The sequence below is a fragment of the Tursiops truncatus genome, chromosome 19 (assembly GCF_011762595.2).
Source record: "Tursiops truncatus isolate mTurTru1 chromosome 19, mTurTru1.mat.Y, whole genome shotgun sequence".
Taxonomy (NCBI): Eukaryota; Metazoa; Chordata; class Mammalia; order Artiodactyla; family Delphinidae; genus Tursiops; species Tursiops truncatus.
The window spans coordinates 53,996,633-54,010,814 of NC_047052.1; the positions used below are offsets into that span (position 1 = coordinate 53,996,633).

The window sequence follows — 14,182 nt, forward strand, 5'->3', positions numbered from 1 at the left end:
TTTTCCCTGAAAGAATGTAAGCTCTGTGTAACAGGGAACATGTTTTCCACTCTGGTAGCTTGCATTCGGTTCCACATGCTGGCAGCCACCTCCTGAGATCTCTTCTGAACATAATTTGAAAGCCCACCTTATGGTAACTGACTTACCCAGCTCCTCATCATTCGGTGGGGTCTGCTTATAGGCCATTTGAAACAAGGCGTTTGAGTGGTAAGACGATATCCTTTTTTCAAAATTGTATTTATTTGGCTGCGTCGGGTCTTAGTTGAGGCACGTGGGATCTTTTTAGTTGCGGCATGTGAAAGCTTTAGTTGCAGCATGTGGGATCTAGTTCCCTGACCAGGGATTGAACCCAGGCCCCCTGCATTGGCAGTGCGGGATCTTAGCCACTGGACCACCAGGGAACTCCCGAGACGATATCCTTAATCATGTAACACTCGATGAAAACATAATTATTAAGAAAGAAATATCTGTGTTTCAATGTCTTATTGGAAATAGGTTGTTGAGACTGAATGAGCAGAGGTATAACTGCAGAAGCAGAAGTAAGCATACACCAGTTGGAAGATGTCATTGCGTTTACAGCAATATTATTTCATAGTAATATCATTTTATTATGAATATCATTTTATTACCTTCCTACTGGATTACTAGTGCTAAAATTTGTCTGTGTACCAGAAGGTACAAGGATGTGGCTCCCAACACATCCACTGGTGCAACCTCGAGCACTATTTAAAAAGTGGATCTTATGTCAGCTGGGACTGGACCCAGGTCATTAAATATGAGGATATAATAATACCTAAGGAGCTAGGGTAGTCCACACTGATGAGGTATTTTCTATCTTCAACAAGTAGCCTTCTTACCCCCTCAATGCAATCAGAGTAGGAACTGTTCTCCATTTGACTGCATTACCTGCCCACTCATCCTCTCGTTGATACTGATTAGCGTGGACACACACAGCAACACATCCAACACTACACGTTTCCACATGGTCTAATCTTTTCTTCATAACCTCTGCCTTCAGTAAAACATACTGTGTATTTTTTTATGACAAACATCATAAACCAATAAATACTGTGTTTTTTTGCACTCAGTTATAGTGCTCCAATGTTTATGTGAAGATTGTAATTAAGCAATTATTCAAAAAGTTGTCTCAGGTCCTCTGGCTCAGTTCTGCTTTCTCATATAGGCATCCTACGTTATCAAAGGTTCTTCCTAAAATTTGGCCCAAAGTCTAAAACATAATATTATACTGAAGAGATGGAGGACCAACCATCTGTGTTTATGTTATTGATATTGAATGTTGCACTTATAGCAACATATTCTAAAGTCATATTAGTTTTTTTCCCTATTTTGTTGAAATACAGTTGATGTACAATATTACATTAATTTTGGATATACTACATAGTGATTTGACATTTGCATACACTATGAAATGTTCATGTTAAGTCTTAAAAAAAGATCTTCCCCATGATACAGAGATAGAGAAAGAAAAGCTGAGAGAAAGGTATGCCTCTGTCTCTGGGCCTATGTCCCTGCCCCTTTCTTAAGAGTTTTTCATACTTGTTGGAGGACTGGGGCACGTTTCAAATTCTAATTATAACTGGTCACTCATTCCAGAAAACTGCCAAATGCAAACACAAGACCAATTTTGAAAATCATTTCAGGGATCTCACTTGCTCAGACCCAGAAAACCTGATCTACTTTAATTTCTCCATGTTATAGGTGATGCATGAGACTCACAGGGGAAGTAATTTAACCAAGTTACTTTGAAGAAGCCTGAGTTGAGTGAGCAGAACTGAGTGTAAGTGGTGGCTTGTATAGGTTTAAGTAGAAAGAGTTTGTCCTAATTCCAGATTACTTTTCATATTCCTTAGCGAGAGAAGCTTCTCTTTCAGGGGTTTAATCAAACACAAACATTTAATTTTAATTCCTCTACTCCAGAAAAAAACAGAATCAAAAATTCCAAATTATATTGGGCTTCCCTGGTGGCGCAGCGGTTGAGAGTCCGCCTGCCGATGCAGGGGACACAGGTTCGTGCCCCGGTCCGGGAAGACCCCACATGCCGTGGAGCGGCTGGGCCCGTGAGCCATGGCCGCTGGGCCTGCGCGTCCGGAGCCTCTGCTCTGCAGCGGGAGAGGCCACAACGGTGAGAGGCCCGCGTACCACAAAAAAAAAAAAAAATCCAAATTATAAATAGTTATTACTGCAGGAGAACATGGAAGAGGATCGCCTGTGGAGATGAGCTCTAAGCAGTCTCTTCATCATGAAAACATGGCCTCTGTTGGAACAAAGTTCCACATCAATCCAGCCCATCTTTCAACATCTGCACAGAAAGGACAAAAGAGGACTAGAGGGGAACATCTACTTAGCTGCAGACTTCAGCTCAGAGCTCACTAATTTAGCATTTTTTCTTAAGGGAAGAAAAAAGCTGTTAAATATTAAACTAACTGGTTAAACTAGGATTTGAGTGTTAAAAGATTATCGACATCCTTAACCACATGCATAGTGAAATGCTGTAAAGTTATCTACCAGACCAGACATCAAAGAACAGTTCCAAGTTAGGATATAAAGCATAAAACCCTCATAATCTGAACAATAAAATTTAGAGGGAAAATAATCTGGAAATTTAAAAAATAGCCACTGGGTTCTGAGATTAAAGTTAAAACAAGTGTGAGGATACATCAAATTTAGAAAAGGATGGCATGAGCCACAGTAGAAAAGAGAGAGGGCAACAGTACTGTTAATGATAGCCATTTTAGGAACCTCGCTGGTGGTCCAGTGGTTAAGACTCTGCCTTCCAATGCAGGTTCGATCTCATCCCACATGCCTCGCCGTCAAAAAGTCAAAACATAAAACAGAAGCAATACTGTGATAAATTCAATAAAGACTTTAAAAATAGTACACATAAAAAAAATCTTTAAAAAACAAAACAAACAAAAGTAGCCATTTTAAAAAAGCACCAAGTGGTGAAAGAAATTCTTCCCCATTTCTTGAAAGGTAAGAGGAGGACCTAGAATTGACTAAGTCTCTGCCTTCTGGATGAATAGGGCTTGCAAATGAAATTATCATCTGATGCAATGATTAGAAAATGCAGACGCCTCAAACACCTAGCTTGGCAACTGTCTTCTGCATAATTAAAACAAGTCAATAAATTTTACATAAGTTAGATTATAGAGCCACATGTTAGTACTTCAGAACTTAATATCCCACGTCCAATCTACTCAATACTCACCTAGGTTTGGGGACCCCATTTTCTCCACCACTATGTGCTTTTTTCTCTGTGTATGTCTTTCTGTGTCCTTCTGCTTCTCTTTTCTCCTTTGACCATTTCTGTGTTTCCTCCTCTCTCTTCTATGCATCGTTTTCTTTCCCTCTCTCTCTCGATTCCTCCTCCCCCAGACTGTTTGGCCTCACTCTGTTGCAACCTCTGTATCAACACCTGTTGTTCTTTCTCCACAATATTTCTTTTTTTTTTTTTTAAATCCATCTTCTGACAAAGGCCTTCCTGACAACTTTCCATACAGTTAGTCATAAAATAAAAAAATACAGAACACAGCAGACAGTATCTCATACACTAGAAACCAACATGACAGGAGTCCCTTCTCATTTTTCTCATCACTGTAATAAAAAAAAAAAAAAACCCAAACCTAAGAACTTAGTTTTGGTGAGGCACAGGACGTTGGTCCCCTACCGAATGAACCGAAATAACCCAGCAGAGAATTCAAACCAAGGGAGTAAGATTTGGAGCGGGGCGGGGGGCGGGGGGGAGGCGGGGGATGGTGGTCGTGGTCAGTCTCCACAGTATTTCTGATGCCTCACTAGCTGCATATATTTCCGCCTCTGTATTCCCTCACTGGTCTCCCGGGAGGGAGGTGAAGAGCGCAAATCCACCTCCTGAGTCAGGACTTTACCCGACGCAGGGTCGGGTGGGGTGGGAATGGGGGTGGGGAAGGGGGCCGGGAGTCAAAGGTTTGAGAAAGGGAGTCAGAGTAGGAAAACATCGCTGCAGGAAGTCAGTGTCTATATGGACCGAAGGCAGAAAGTTGGGGCCGGTACCTGCCTCAGAACGATTTAACCGGAACCAGAACCAGACTCCAGGGACCCGAACCGAGTCTTCTGCCGACGCCGAGACAGGCGAAAGATTAGACTTAGAGCAAGAGCGACGAGCGCGTTCAGGGGTTTTAACTTACCGGGAGACCCCGGAAAGCCGGGTGTGGTGGAGCAGTGCCCGAAGACCTCATAGCATAATTTCCAGAAAAACCGAGACTTAACTCTCCTGAGTGCCCGCGACGCTCCGCGGGATCCGCTTCCGGGTCTGCAGGGAACTGCGCGTGCGCACCGGGGCGGGGGCGGGGCCGGAGGCGGGGCCGGGGCCGTCAAGGGGCGCGTCTCAGACGCTCCGGTGGGTGGAGGCGGTGTCTCTGGTGGAGCTTCACCACCCCGCACCCGCCACTGGAAGATTCTGGTCTGTTTCTCTTCCTTGCGGACAGGCTCCGCGTTTCTACTTTGAATCTTTTGAACGTGTCTGTTGTCCTTTGGAGCCAGGCTACGTGCAGGATTAGAGATGCGCGGGCCACTTGTATTGGAAGCGGAGAGTTGAGAACGGTTTACGTGAAAACAGCGAGCAGATGAAGATGAGGAACCACCAAGGGCGGCACGAGCGCTGAGACCTTGGGGGCGGGGCTTGACGTTGTGGGCGTGATCCCGGAACTTCTGAGGCCCCAGGCAGTTACAGCTTTTTATTTAATTAAGCGAAAGCCTGGGTTTGATTTAGAGGTGATGGAAACTGGAGTGACAGGAAAGGCAAAATTGTGCCTGTGCGGAATGTGCAGTTTTATACTCACTTCCCTCCAGAGCATAATTTAAACTTCTGTACCCCATTCACTTGGAGGCATCAAAAAGATCAGTGAGGAAAAATTTCAACCCCAAACCTGTCATTATCTGAGGTACTCCGTTGGAGACAGTGAACAAGGAGTTGGCTATAGTCAGGAGCTGGAGAAATAAACTTTAGGAAGGAATTCAACCATATATATATATATATATATATATATATATAATTTTTTTTTTTTCTGCGGTACGCGGGCCTCTCACCGTTGTGGCCTCTCCCGTTGCGGAGCACAGGCTCCGGATGCGCAGGCTCAGCGGCCATGGCTCACGGGCCCAGCCGCTCCGCGGCATGTGGGATCTTCCTGGACCGGGGCACGAACCCATGTCCCCTGCATCGGCAGGCGGACTTTCAACCGCTGCGCCACCAGGGAAGCCCTCAACCATATTTTTGTATTTTACTGTATAGATTTTTCTTTCCTTTGAGTTGTATCATGCTGTAGGATGTGAAGGGTAAGACCATTTTGATAGAAATTTCCATTTCCCAAATATCAACTACTAATGATGTTATCTTCAGTGTAGTTCTGCTGCTTATTAACTTTTCTTATGCACTTCGGCATATTTCTGAATTTTTAATGTCACTGATTTATCAGTTGTGAATAAACATATCCCCTTTGTCCCAGGCTCCCGGTGCAAAACTTCAGAAACCCTTGGAATTTCCACTAACTGAATCACTATGCTGTACGCCAGAAACTAACACAACATTGTAAATCAAGTATACCTCAATTGAAAAAAAAAAACAGAAACACCTTGGAATTTCCTGAATGATAAGAGTGTCTTTGCTATTATACTAAGGCAACTCTGAATGGGGGTTCCGTACAAAGCTATGGAATGGGAGCCTGGACATCAGAAAGACCAACCAGGTGATCAGAGGATTGGAACATGCAGCTACCCAACTTCTGGAGAGAGGAGGGAGGCTGGGGATTGGGTTCAATCACATGGCCGGTGATTTAACCGGTCATGCCTGGTAATAAAACCCTGATTAAAAACTCTGGACAGAGAAGCTGGAGGGAGTTTCCTGCTGGGGAACAGAAGCTACTGTGCCAGGAACCCTACCAGAACCTGCTCTATGTATTCCTTCAACTGTTTTTTTTTTTTTTAGAAAAATGATGTCAAATGACAAAACAATGTAGTAACTAGTTTTTGTTTTTTGTGGTACGCGGCCTCTCACTGTTGTGTTGTGGCCTCTCCCGTTGCGGAGCCCAGGCTCCGGACGCGCAGGCTCAGCGGCCATGGCTCACGGGCCCAGCTGTTTCACAGCATGTGGGATCTTCCCGGACCGGGGCATGAACCCGTGTCCTGTGCATCAGCAGGCGGACTCTCAACCACTGCACCACGAGGGAAGCCCAATGTAGTAACTAGTTTGATGTCCTTTATTCAAGGGAAAACTGGATTTCCCGTCGCCCCTGGCGCCCGGCGCCACGCCCGGGTACCAGCCCGCTGCAGGTTGGTGAACCCACCAGCCTGGGAGACAGTGGCGGCCTTCACACATTTTTATTATTTATTCCTAAGTAGTTTATTTTCTTTCATCATTTTGTAATTGCATCCTCAGTTTCCAAGTGTAACTTGTCAATTCAAATGTTTGTACATATGTAATCACTTATTTCGTATAATTTGAAGCCATGTCATGGGTGCAAACTGATTTGTAATGTAATATCACTGAATTGGCCCCATTTACTGGAATGATAAATTGCTAAGCTTAGGTACAATAATAGCTGGTAGGTGTAGGAAAGTCAAGGTGGAGATGAAGCAGAGGTGAAAAGAACACTGCTTCCCTACCCACACATACAATAAAAGAAATTCCATGTGGGATCTTAATCCCATATGGGATTGTATTCAGGTATACAATACATGAAAAACATTACTATTTCATCACTAAGTGACATGGGAATGATAAGGCAAAGGCTAAAACAGATTGTCAAAGCTTTAATTTTATTTTTCTTACATAAAAATTATATACATTTATATGCTGAGACTGCATGATGCCAGTGTAAAATGCAAATCAAAGAGTATATAGAATTAAATATAACAATATATTAATATAAAGCCAATGACTATATCTATATTATATTTAATATCCTCTAGGAAATATAACAAACTGAAATCTATGAAGTAGGAGAAAATTTAAAAGTAGGTACATACGGTGAAACAGATGAAGAATAAATACACATGGTCAAAAAACATTTCAGATATCTTGACTTCCAGTTTATCTAAAGTAAATAAAAAGCAAACAAAAACATGTGGTGGCGTCACCTTCATTTCATCAAACTGAAAAATATAAACATTTCTCAAGGTGGATTGTTATTAAAGGTTTGTGGATATCTGTCCTGCACGGACTGGAGGTGAAGGAGGGAAGAGCTACAGCCTTTTCCAAATAAAAGGGGAAGGATACGAATATATGTTTACTTTGCTACACTTTAAAGTATGCAAATGCATGTGAATTACACCCTGATATTTGTTCTCATTATAAAATAGTGCTTGACTTTCCTCACTATAAAATAATGCCAGTGTAGAATGTGCACCTCAGCGCTAGCGCTCCTGAGAGGCAAGAGGCCTGGGGGGTTAATACAGCAACTTGACTGTCCTAAGGCGCATCAATTGTCTAACACGAATGTTAAAAGCGTCGTAATAGTCGTCCTCAAGGAAACCCATATTTCACCATTTTGACTCAAGTTTTCAAACTCCTTTCCTATGACCACCCCAGGTTCTAGTGTTTATGAGGAACACCCTGTGTGAAAACTTGGCCCTGCCGGTCACTTTGGAGAATCTGGGCAGTTGCAGGGCTTTGCTCTCTTTCAGAACTGCAGTCTCTGCTGATTAGGCTTGGGTACCCTTAGTTTAAGTCAAGCCTGATCCACTGACAGCCTGTCTAGGGAAGAGGTAGACTGTCCTTGGAGCACGGACCTTCTCCTCCATCCCCGGCTGGACTCGAGGGAGCCGACAGTGGGGTTGGGACGAGCCAGCCCTCAGCAGGGAAGACATAGGCCGCCTGGTTGGCCATGGCGTACGTGGTCAGCACCGCGGTGCACAGAGGCCCCCGCAGCTGGGCCAGCTGCTCCCAGAGCAGCGGGGAATAGCCCTTCTGATTGTACACATTAACTATGTTCTGATAAATGGCCTCAGACATAGAGCGCAGGGCGGTCAAGAGGCTTTTCCGAAGTGGAGGCGGCTGGTCTCCTGGGGACCTGGATCTGGGCCTCTTGCTGCGCCCAGGGCGCCTCCTCTGGGACCTCCTGGGGCGGGCATCCCGGATTTCTTCACTCTTCCTGCTGTGGCCAGAGCCAAGGACCTTCTGTTTCTTCTTTTCCAAAGTCGCACTGCGCTCATCTGGAGAGGCCCCTGCGGAGCAAGCATGTAGGTGAGAGACCTGCCACATCGATTCTCATGGACCCCCTTTCCCAGGATCTCACAATGTCCCTTCCGTAAACCCCCTCTCTCTCCTGCTCCTGCCCTGCCCCCTCAGCTCTAGAATGAGGTGATGCTATGCCCACCTTGGGCCTTCCAATGCTCCCTGGATCCCAGAGTCTCCAAACGGCTTCAGCCATCGAACACGGCCCTTTGTGCCCACACACTGGATAGGTTCCCTGCTTTTCTCTCTGTACACCTGGGGACCCAAAAGCAAGATCCTACCTGTTCTCTCGCAGGTGCCGTCCCTGGAATTGAGCTTCCTCTTCCTGGAGCTCTCCGGACTGGAGCCGCGTTCTGCATCTGTGGATCAAGTGACAGTTTGAATGACTGCCTGCACCCGGCACGCTGGAAACCTAGCCTATCCCGGACACACAAGGAGCCAGGATCCCAACCAAAGCTCGTGTCCCAGCTGCACATCCTACAGTCCAGGATGTGCAAGGCCTGGCTGCCAAAGCTCACCCACTTCCCTGCCCAGGGAGACTGACTTACTCCATATGCCCTGTCCCTCCTCCCCAGAAAAGCGAAATCTTACCTGACAGAGTACTGCAGCTGTTTCTGTCCTGTGTCTCGTTTTCCTTTGAATTCTCCTCCTCATCTGTCTTGGGCTCTGACCCTGGAGAAAAAGAGGGATTGAGATGACTGTCCTCCCTCGAGGGACACAGAAGCCCTTAGTCCATCCCTAGCCTGTATTTGTGGGCAGTTCTCTCTACCGAGGGCATTCAGACACATGAACTGGAGCAATAATATGGTTCCGGGGGATCATTGCCAGGATACTCAAAGCCCCCATAGGGCTGGGGGACGTCTCCCATCACCGATCTCCAAATAAAATCCCAACAAAACACAAATTCGGTGTCCCTGATTCCATCCCTCCTTCCAGCCTCAGACAAACAGCCCAGGACCCTATCTGGGCTTTGGTCGTGGCTGTCTCTTCACTGGGAAGAGAATGTCTTGCCTTTTTCTTGGGATAGTTTGTCCTCCACATCTGAGCCCCTTTCTTCCATGGAGTCCTGCTGGACGGGAGGCTGGTCAGTGGGGTGTTCCATGGAGGGGCTGTGCGGGTGTAGGTCTTCAGTGCCCGATTCCATCTTGAAGCCCAAACGAAAGGTCCTCTCTCAGAGCGGTTCCGAGTCAGAAGTGTCCACAGGCGCGATGTGCCTGCCTTTTATTAGACCCTCATGGGGCGTGGCTTGTTCCTATTGGCTGATTGGATTGTACAACCCTATCACTTATCCCAGCCTGAGATGGTGCGAGATTATGAACCTTGTTGGTTGTGGTTGTACGGGGGAACCTGACACAGGAAGAGAAAGTGAATCTCTGTTCACCCTTAAGACCTCTTCAAAATGTTCAATGTTTTTCCAGTCTTGAATCATACATCTCAAACTTCTCCTTTGGGTGGGGCTTAGGTGGGACATGGAGATGATAGACTTGAATGCAAATCGTAGAATTATGTATTTGTCTAATAAATAAGTTGGAAGCCATCAAATCAGTTCTAGGAAGTAATCATTTAAGGATATAAAAGACAATAAAAGACTCCCAGGCTTTATAACACAAAATTATTTCAAAAAATTTTAAATATCATTTAATACCCAGTTCATATTCACATTCTTCTAAATCTAAATTACTCAAACACATTTTATTGGTTTTGATTTTTTTTAGCCAGGATTTAAACAAAGTTCCTACATCAAAATTACTTCTCATAACATTAGAACTGGTACATTTTGTCTGAAAATATCATTAAAAGCAGTTACAAAATGGAACCACCTACTTATAATCCCCATCACTCAGAAAGAAATTGTATCCAGATATATAAAGTTTAATTTCTACCAATTCAAAACAAAAGGAAACTATTCACAATAAATTGGAAAACAATTCACAGGTTAGTAAACTCATATGATGAAAACTATGTTACATTGCATACAGCATTGCTAATAATAAAGTCAATGCAAATAAAAACACCACCAAGTTTTCACATACATACTACTAAAAAAATTCAGATGTTACCCAGTGTGCCTATGATGTGGGGAGCTGGAGATTCTCCTCTGGAGTTAGTGAGATTTTTGGGCTTGACCACTTCAGGAGATACATGATTATGCAAACTAAACCTGAAGATGCGTGAAAATGATGACTCAGCAATTCAACTTCTCACCTTCTGTTTATAACAACAAGGAGATTGCCCAAGTGTATTCATGGGAGCATTGATAGTGGAAGGAAAAACATAAATGCTCACCAATAGGATCAGGGATTATAACCAAAAAGTCCAGTGCATTGACACACAAAAATTACAAACAGTGGTGAAACACAATGAACTATAGGTACATGTGTAAAAAGGAGATTTTTCCAAAACAATTGGGAGAAAAGTCCTGACAAAATATTAGACAGTATAAGGACATGTGTATAAATATTTTACATTTGCAGAAAATGATATATGGTGTTCAAAGTATGTACGTATATGTTAGAATTTCTTAAAATTTTGGGAATGAGAAATATCAAATTATAGTTGATTGTATCAGATACATACATATGTGATCAAATCAAAATGCAGAAGAAAAGTAACCAGGAAATAAATATCTCTTAAGGTCTTGTGGGTGAGAGACCGGCCAGATCAATTCCCATTGACCCCCATGATTCGATCTCATGTGATTGCATTGTGTTCGAGGGCAAAGGGAACAAAAATGCCCAGTGAACTGATAAGGCATCTTTTTTTTTTTAACTCTTGAGTTCATGATATTTATTTTTTTAATTTTTATTATATATACATATTCATTCTTTTTCATATTCTTTTCTCATATAGGTTATCACAGAATATTGAGTAGAGTTCCCTGTGCTATACAGTAGGTCCTTGTTGGTTATCTATCTATATATAGTAGTGTGTGTATGTTCATTCCAAGCTCCTGATTTATACCAACACCCCCCCCGCAACATTTTCCCTTTGGTAACCATAAGTTTGTTTTCTAAGCCTGTGAGTCTGTTTCTCTTTTGTAAATAAGTACACTTGTATCATTTTTTAGACTCCACATATAGGTGATATCATATGACATTTGTCTTTCTCTGTCTGACTTACTTCACTTAATATATAGTCTCTAGGTCCATCCATGTTGCTGAAAATAGCATTTTTTCATTCTTTTTTATGGCTGAGTGATATTCCATCGTATATATACACACCACATATTCTTTATCCATTCCTCTATTGACGGACATTTAGGTTGCTTCCATGTCTTAGCTATTGTAAATAGTGCTGCAATGAACATTGGGGTGCATGTGTATTTTCTAAGTATGGCTTTGAGAAGGCATCTTGAGACCGAGAAAGGAGGCAAGGACCTTTATCTAATCAATGGATCCATCTATGATAGTGTAACTTACTCACAGGGTGGGATCTAGATCAGGCTGACAATGATAAGATCTGGAAGTTTTCACAGCTGCGTTCCGCACCACCCAGGGCCCATTCCAGAATTTTATAGTTAACCTAGGGTATCGGGGTAGGTGCTTGGAAACAGGATGAACTTTCCTAAGTTAAGATTTATGGGCAGGTAACTAGTGTTCTGGGCACCGAGAATCCATCATGGAGAGTTTTCATTATTGCTTGGGGACTAACAGTATAGAGTTATGCTCACAGCCATACATATTGAATTGGTTAGGTTAGCACTGGTGCTTGAACAGGGCATCCTGAAACAACAGAAAGTCTAGCTGGATAGGGAAACTTCCCCTCATGTTTCCTCATCTATTCTGGAAGCCTCATTGTTTCCCATGGAGTTTTCTGAGCATCCACAATCTGACCTGATAAGGACAGTTGAGTTATTATCAGCGGTAGAAACTTTTTTTTTTTTTTTTTTTTTTTTTTTTTTTTTTTTTTGCGGTACGCAGGCCTCTCACTGTTGTGGCCTCTCCCGTTGCGGAGCACAGGCTCCGGACACGCAGGCTCAGCGGCCATGGCTCGCGGGCCCAGCCGCTCCGCGGCATGTGGGATCTTCCTGGACCGGGGCACGAACCCATGTCCCCTGCATCAGCGCAGGCGGACTCTCAACCACTGCGCCACCAGGGAAGCCCAATCCCTTCTTTTTATATGATCACTTACCCACATTTACTCCTGATAGGCACCCATACCATATAGACTTTGCCTCTCAGATCGAAATAGAAAATATTCTCCCAGAGTCATCCCATGTCTGCATGCTCAGTGTATGATCACAACCATGTGAGAAGGTTAGACCCTGAGATATGGGTTTGTGATTCTGTGACCTCCCCTCCCCTTAGAATTGCAATTACCATTTCACCTGTAGTGGCAATGACCCTGCAGGCTTGGGGAGTTGAGAACATTTATGAAAACCTTTTTTTTCAGAAGTTGCTAATTACCAAAACCAATTACAAGTCTCTAGATAGTATTTGCGAAGGGATCTTGAAATGCTTGGTAAAGGCCATTTTCCATTCCTGGAGGTGAGTCTCAGTGGATATTCTGCTTTGATGACACGTTCTTCCACCCCAAAGTGAGTTCTTCCTAATTATCAGACCACTTAGCTGAACTACCATTAAATTAGGAGCAAAGAAATGAAACCAAAGTACCTGAGAAGGATTTTCAAAGAGATACAAGAAAAAGGGGGAGTATGATACCAACAGTTCAACGACAATTAGGCTGGAATTATAGACAATATGGATCAGATCGTCAAACATGCCATTCCTTCATCTACAAGACAAACAAATACTACTTACTCAATTCAAGAGTGCTGGCTGGTTACCGCAATCTTCTACACTTACTTTTTGTTGAATTTTCAGAAATGAGCACTGGTTGCTTTTGTGATTTGTTAAGGAACATAAAAAAATGGAGTTCAAATTAATCTTTTGGGTTTTTTTTTCTCCTACAAACAAATCTGTGTTTTATCCAGGTCCATTATCCAGTGCCTCTCAGTTTGCAAGTATGGGGTTAGAGCCATAACGGTGGACACCCTCTACCACACATGAATTGAGCCTATACACAGACACACACAGATACACACACACAAATATAACAAAACACATGCTGGCACACACATACACACCAAATACACAGTGGCTCTTAGTGCAATGCAGAGCTCCCTGAGAAGAAAGGGACTGGGCATTTGGCCTCAGGGCTTCTTCTTTTTGGAAACTCCAAGAGGTGTGCTAGTCAGAAATCTCCTGTCCCAACACCTCTCTCCCACCAGCCTGGGTGCCTGTCGTTGAAGACCAGGCTTTGCGGCTTTGCTGTCCTACTCCTTGGGGTTCAGCTGAGCTCTGCTCCCCTGACTGCTTTCAGAGATGCCCCTGCCATCCTCAGAGGGGAGGCCTCCCAACCCCATGAAGCATCAGAGACCCGGTCCTGGGGGCACAGGCAGAACGTCTGTCACCACACATAGTTACAAATTTTGTGGGTGTGTGATGAGGACTTTTAATATCTACTCTCAGCAACTTGCGAATACGCAGTTAAATATTTTAACTCTAGTCACCATGTTGTACATATATCTCTGTGACATTTATTTCATAACTGGGAGTTTGCATCTTTTGTGCCCCCATCCCTGCAACCACCAATCTGTCCTCTGTATCTATGAGTTTGATTCTCTTTTTTAGATTCCACATGTAAGTGAGATCACAGCATATTTGTCTTTCTCTGTCTGCTTTCTTTCACTTAGCATAATGCCCTCAACGTCCATCCATGTTGTCACCAAAGGTAACATTCTTTCCCTTTATATGGTCGAATAATGTTCCATTGATGTACATACACCATTTTCTTTATCCATTCATCCGTTGAGGGACACCTAGGTTGCCACTGTATCCTGGCTAAGCCAGGCTGTTCTTAACCTTGGTTTTCATGGGTGCCCAGGAGGTCAGGGTCTCCAAAGTCCTGGGTTGTCACTGAGCTAGTGCCACTGGGAAGACTGAGTTCTCA

The 14,182-nt window shown here is 43.7% G+C and overlaps 2 protein-coding genes across 2 annotated transcripts in view; both read right to left on the reverse strand.

Annotated features, from left to right (window-relative positions):
- Positions 1 to 4,309, reverse strand: part of LOC141275655 (uncharacterized) — a 52,915-nt gene extending 48,606 nt beyond the window's left edge. The window contains 1 exon segment of the mRNA XM_033844092.2: positions 4,188 to 4,309. Within this exon segment, the coding sequence (XP_033699983.2) occupies positions 4,188 to 4,238 (51 nt within the window). The 5' untranslated portion in view covers positions 4,239 to 4,309.
- A 3,441-nt stretch (positions 4,310 to 7,750) lies between these two features.
- Positions 7,751 to 9,374, reverse strand: LOC101328623 (protein FRG2-like-1). Its single transcript, XM_019927435.2, has 5 exons — positions 9,223 to 9,374; positions 9,023 to 9,105; positions 8,822 to 8,902; positions 8,512 to 8,589; positions 7,751 to 8,220 (listed from the first exon to the last, which is right to left on the reverse strand). Exons 1-5 carry the CDS (start codon positions 9,372 to 9,374, stop codon positions 7,751 to 7,753), a joined length of 864 nt encoding a protein of 287 aa, XP_019782994.2.
- Positions 9,375 to 14,182: the final 4,808 nt, after the last annotated feature.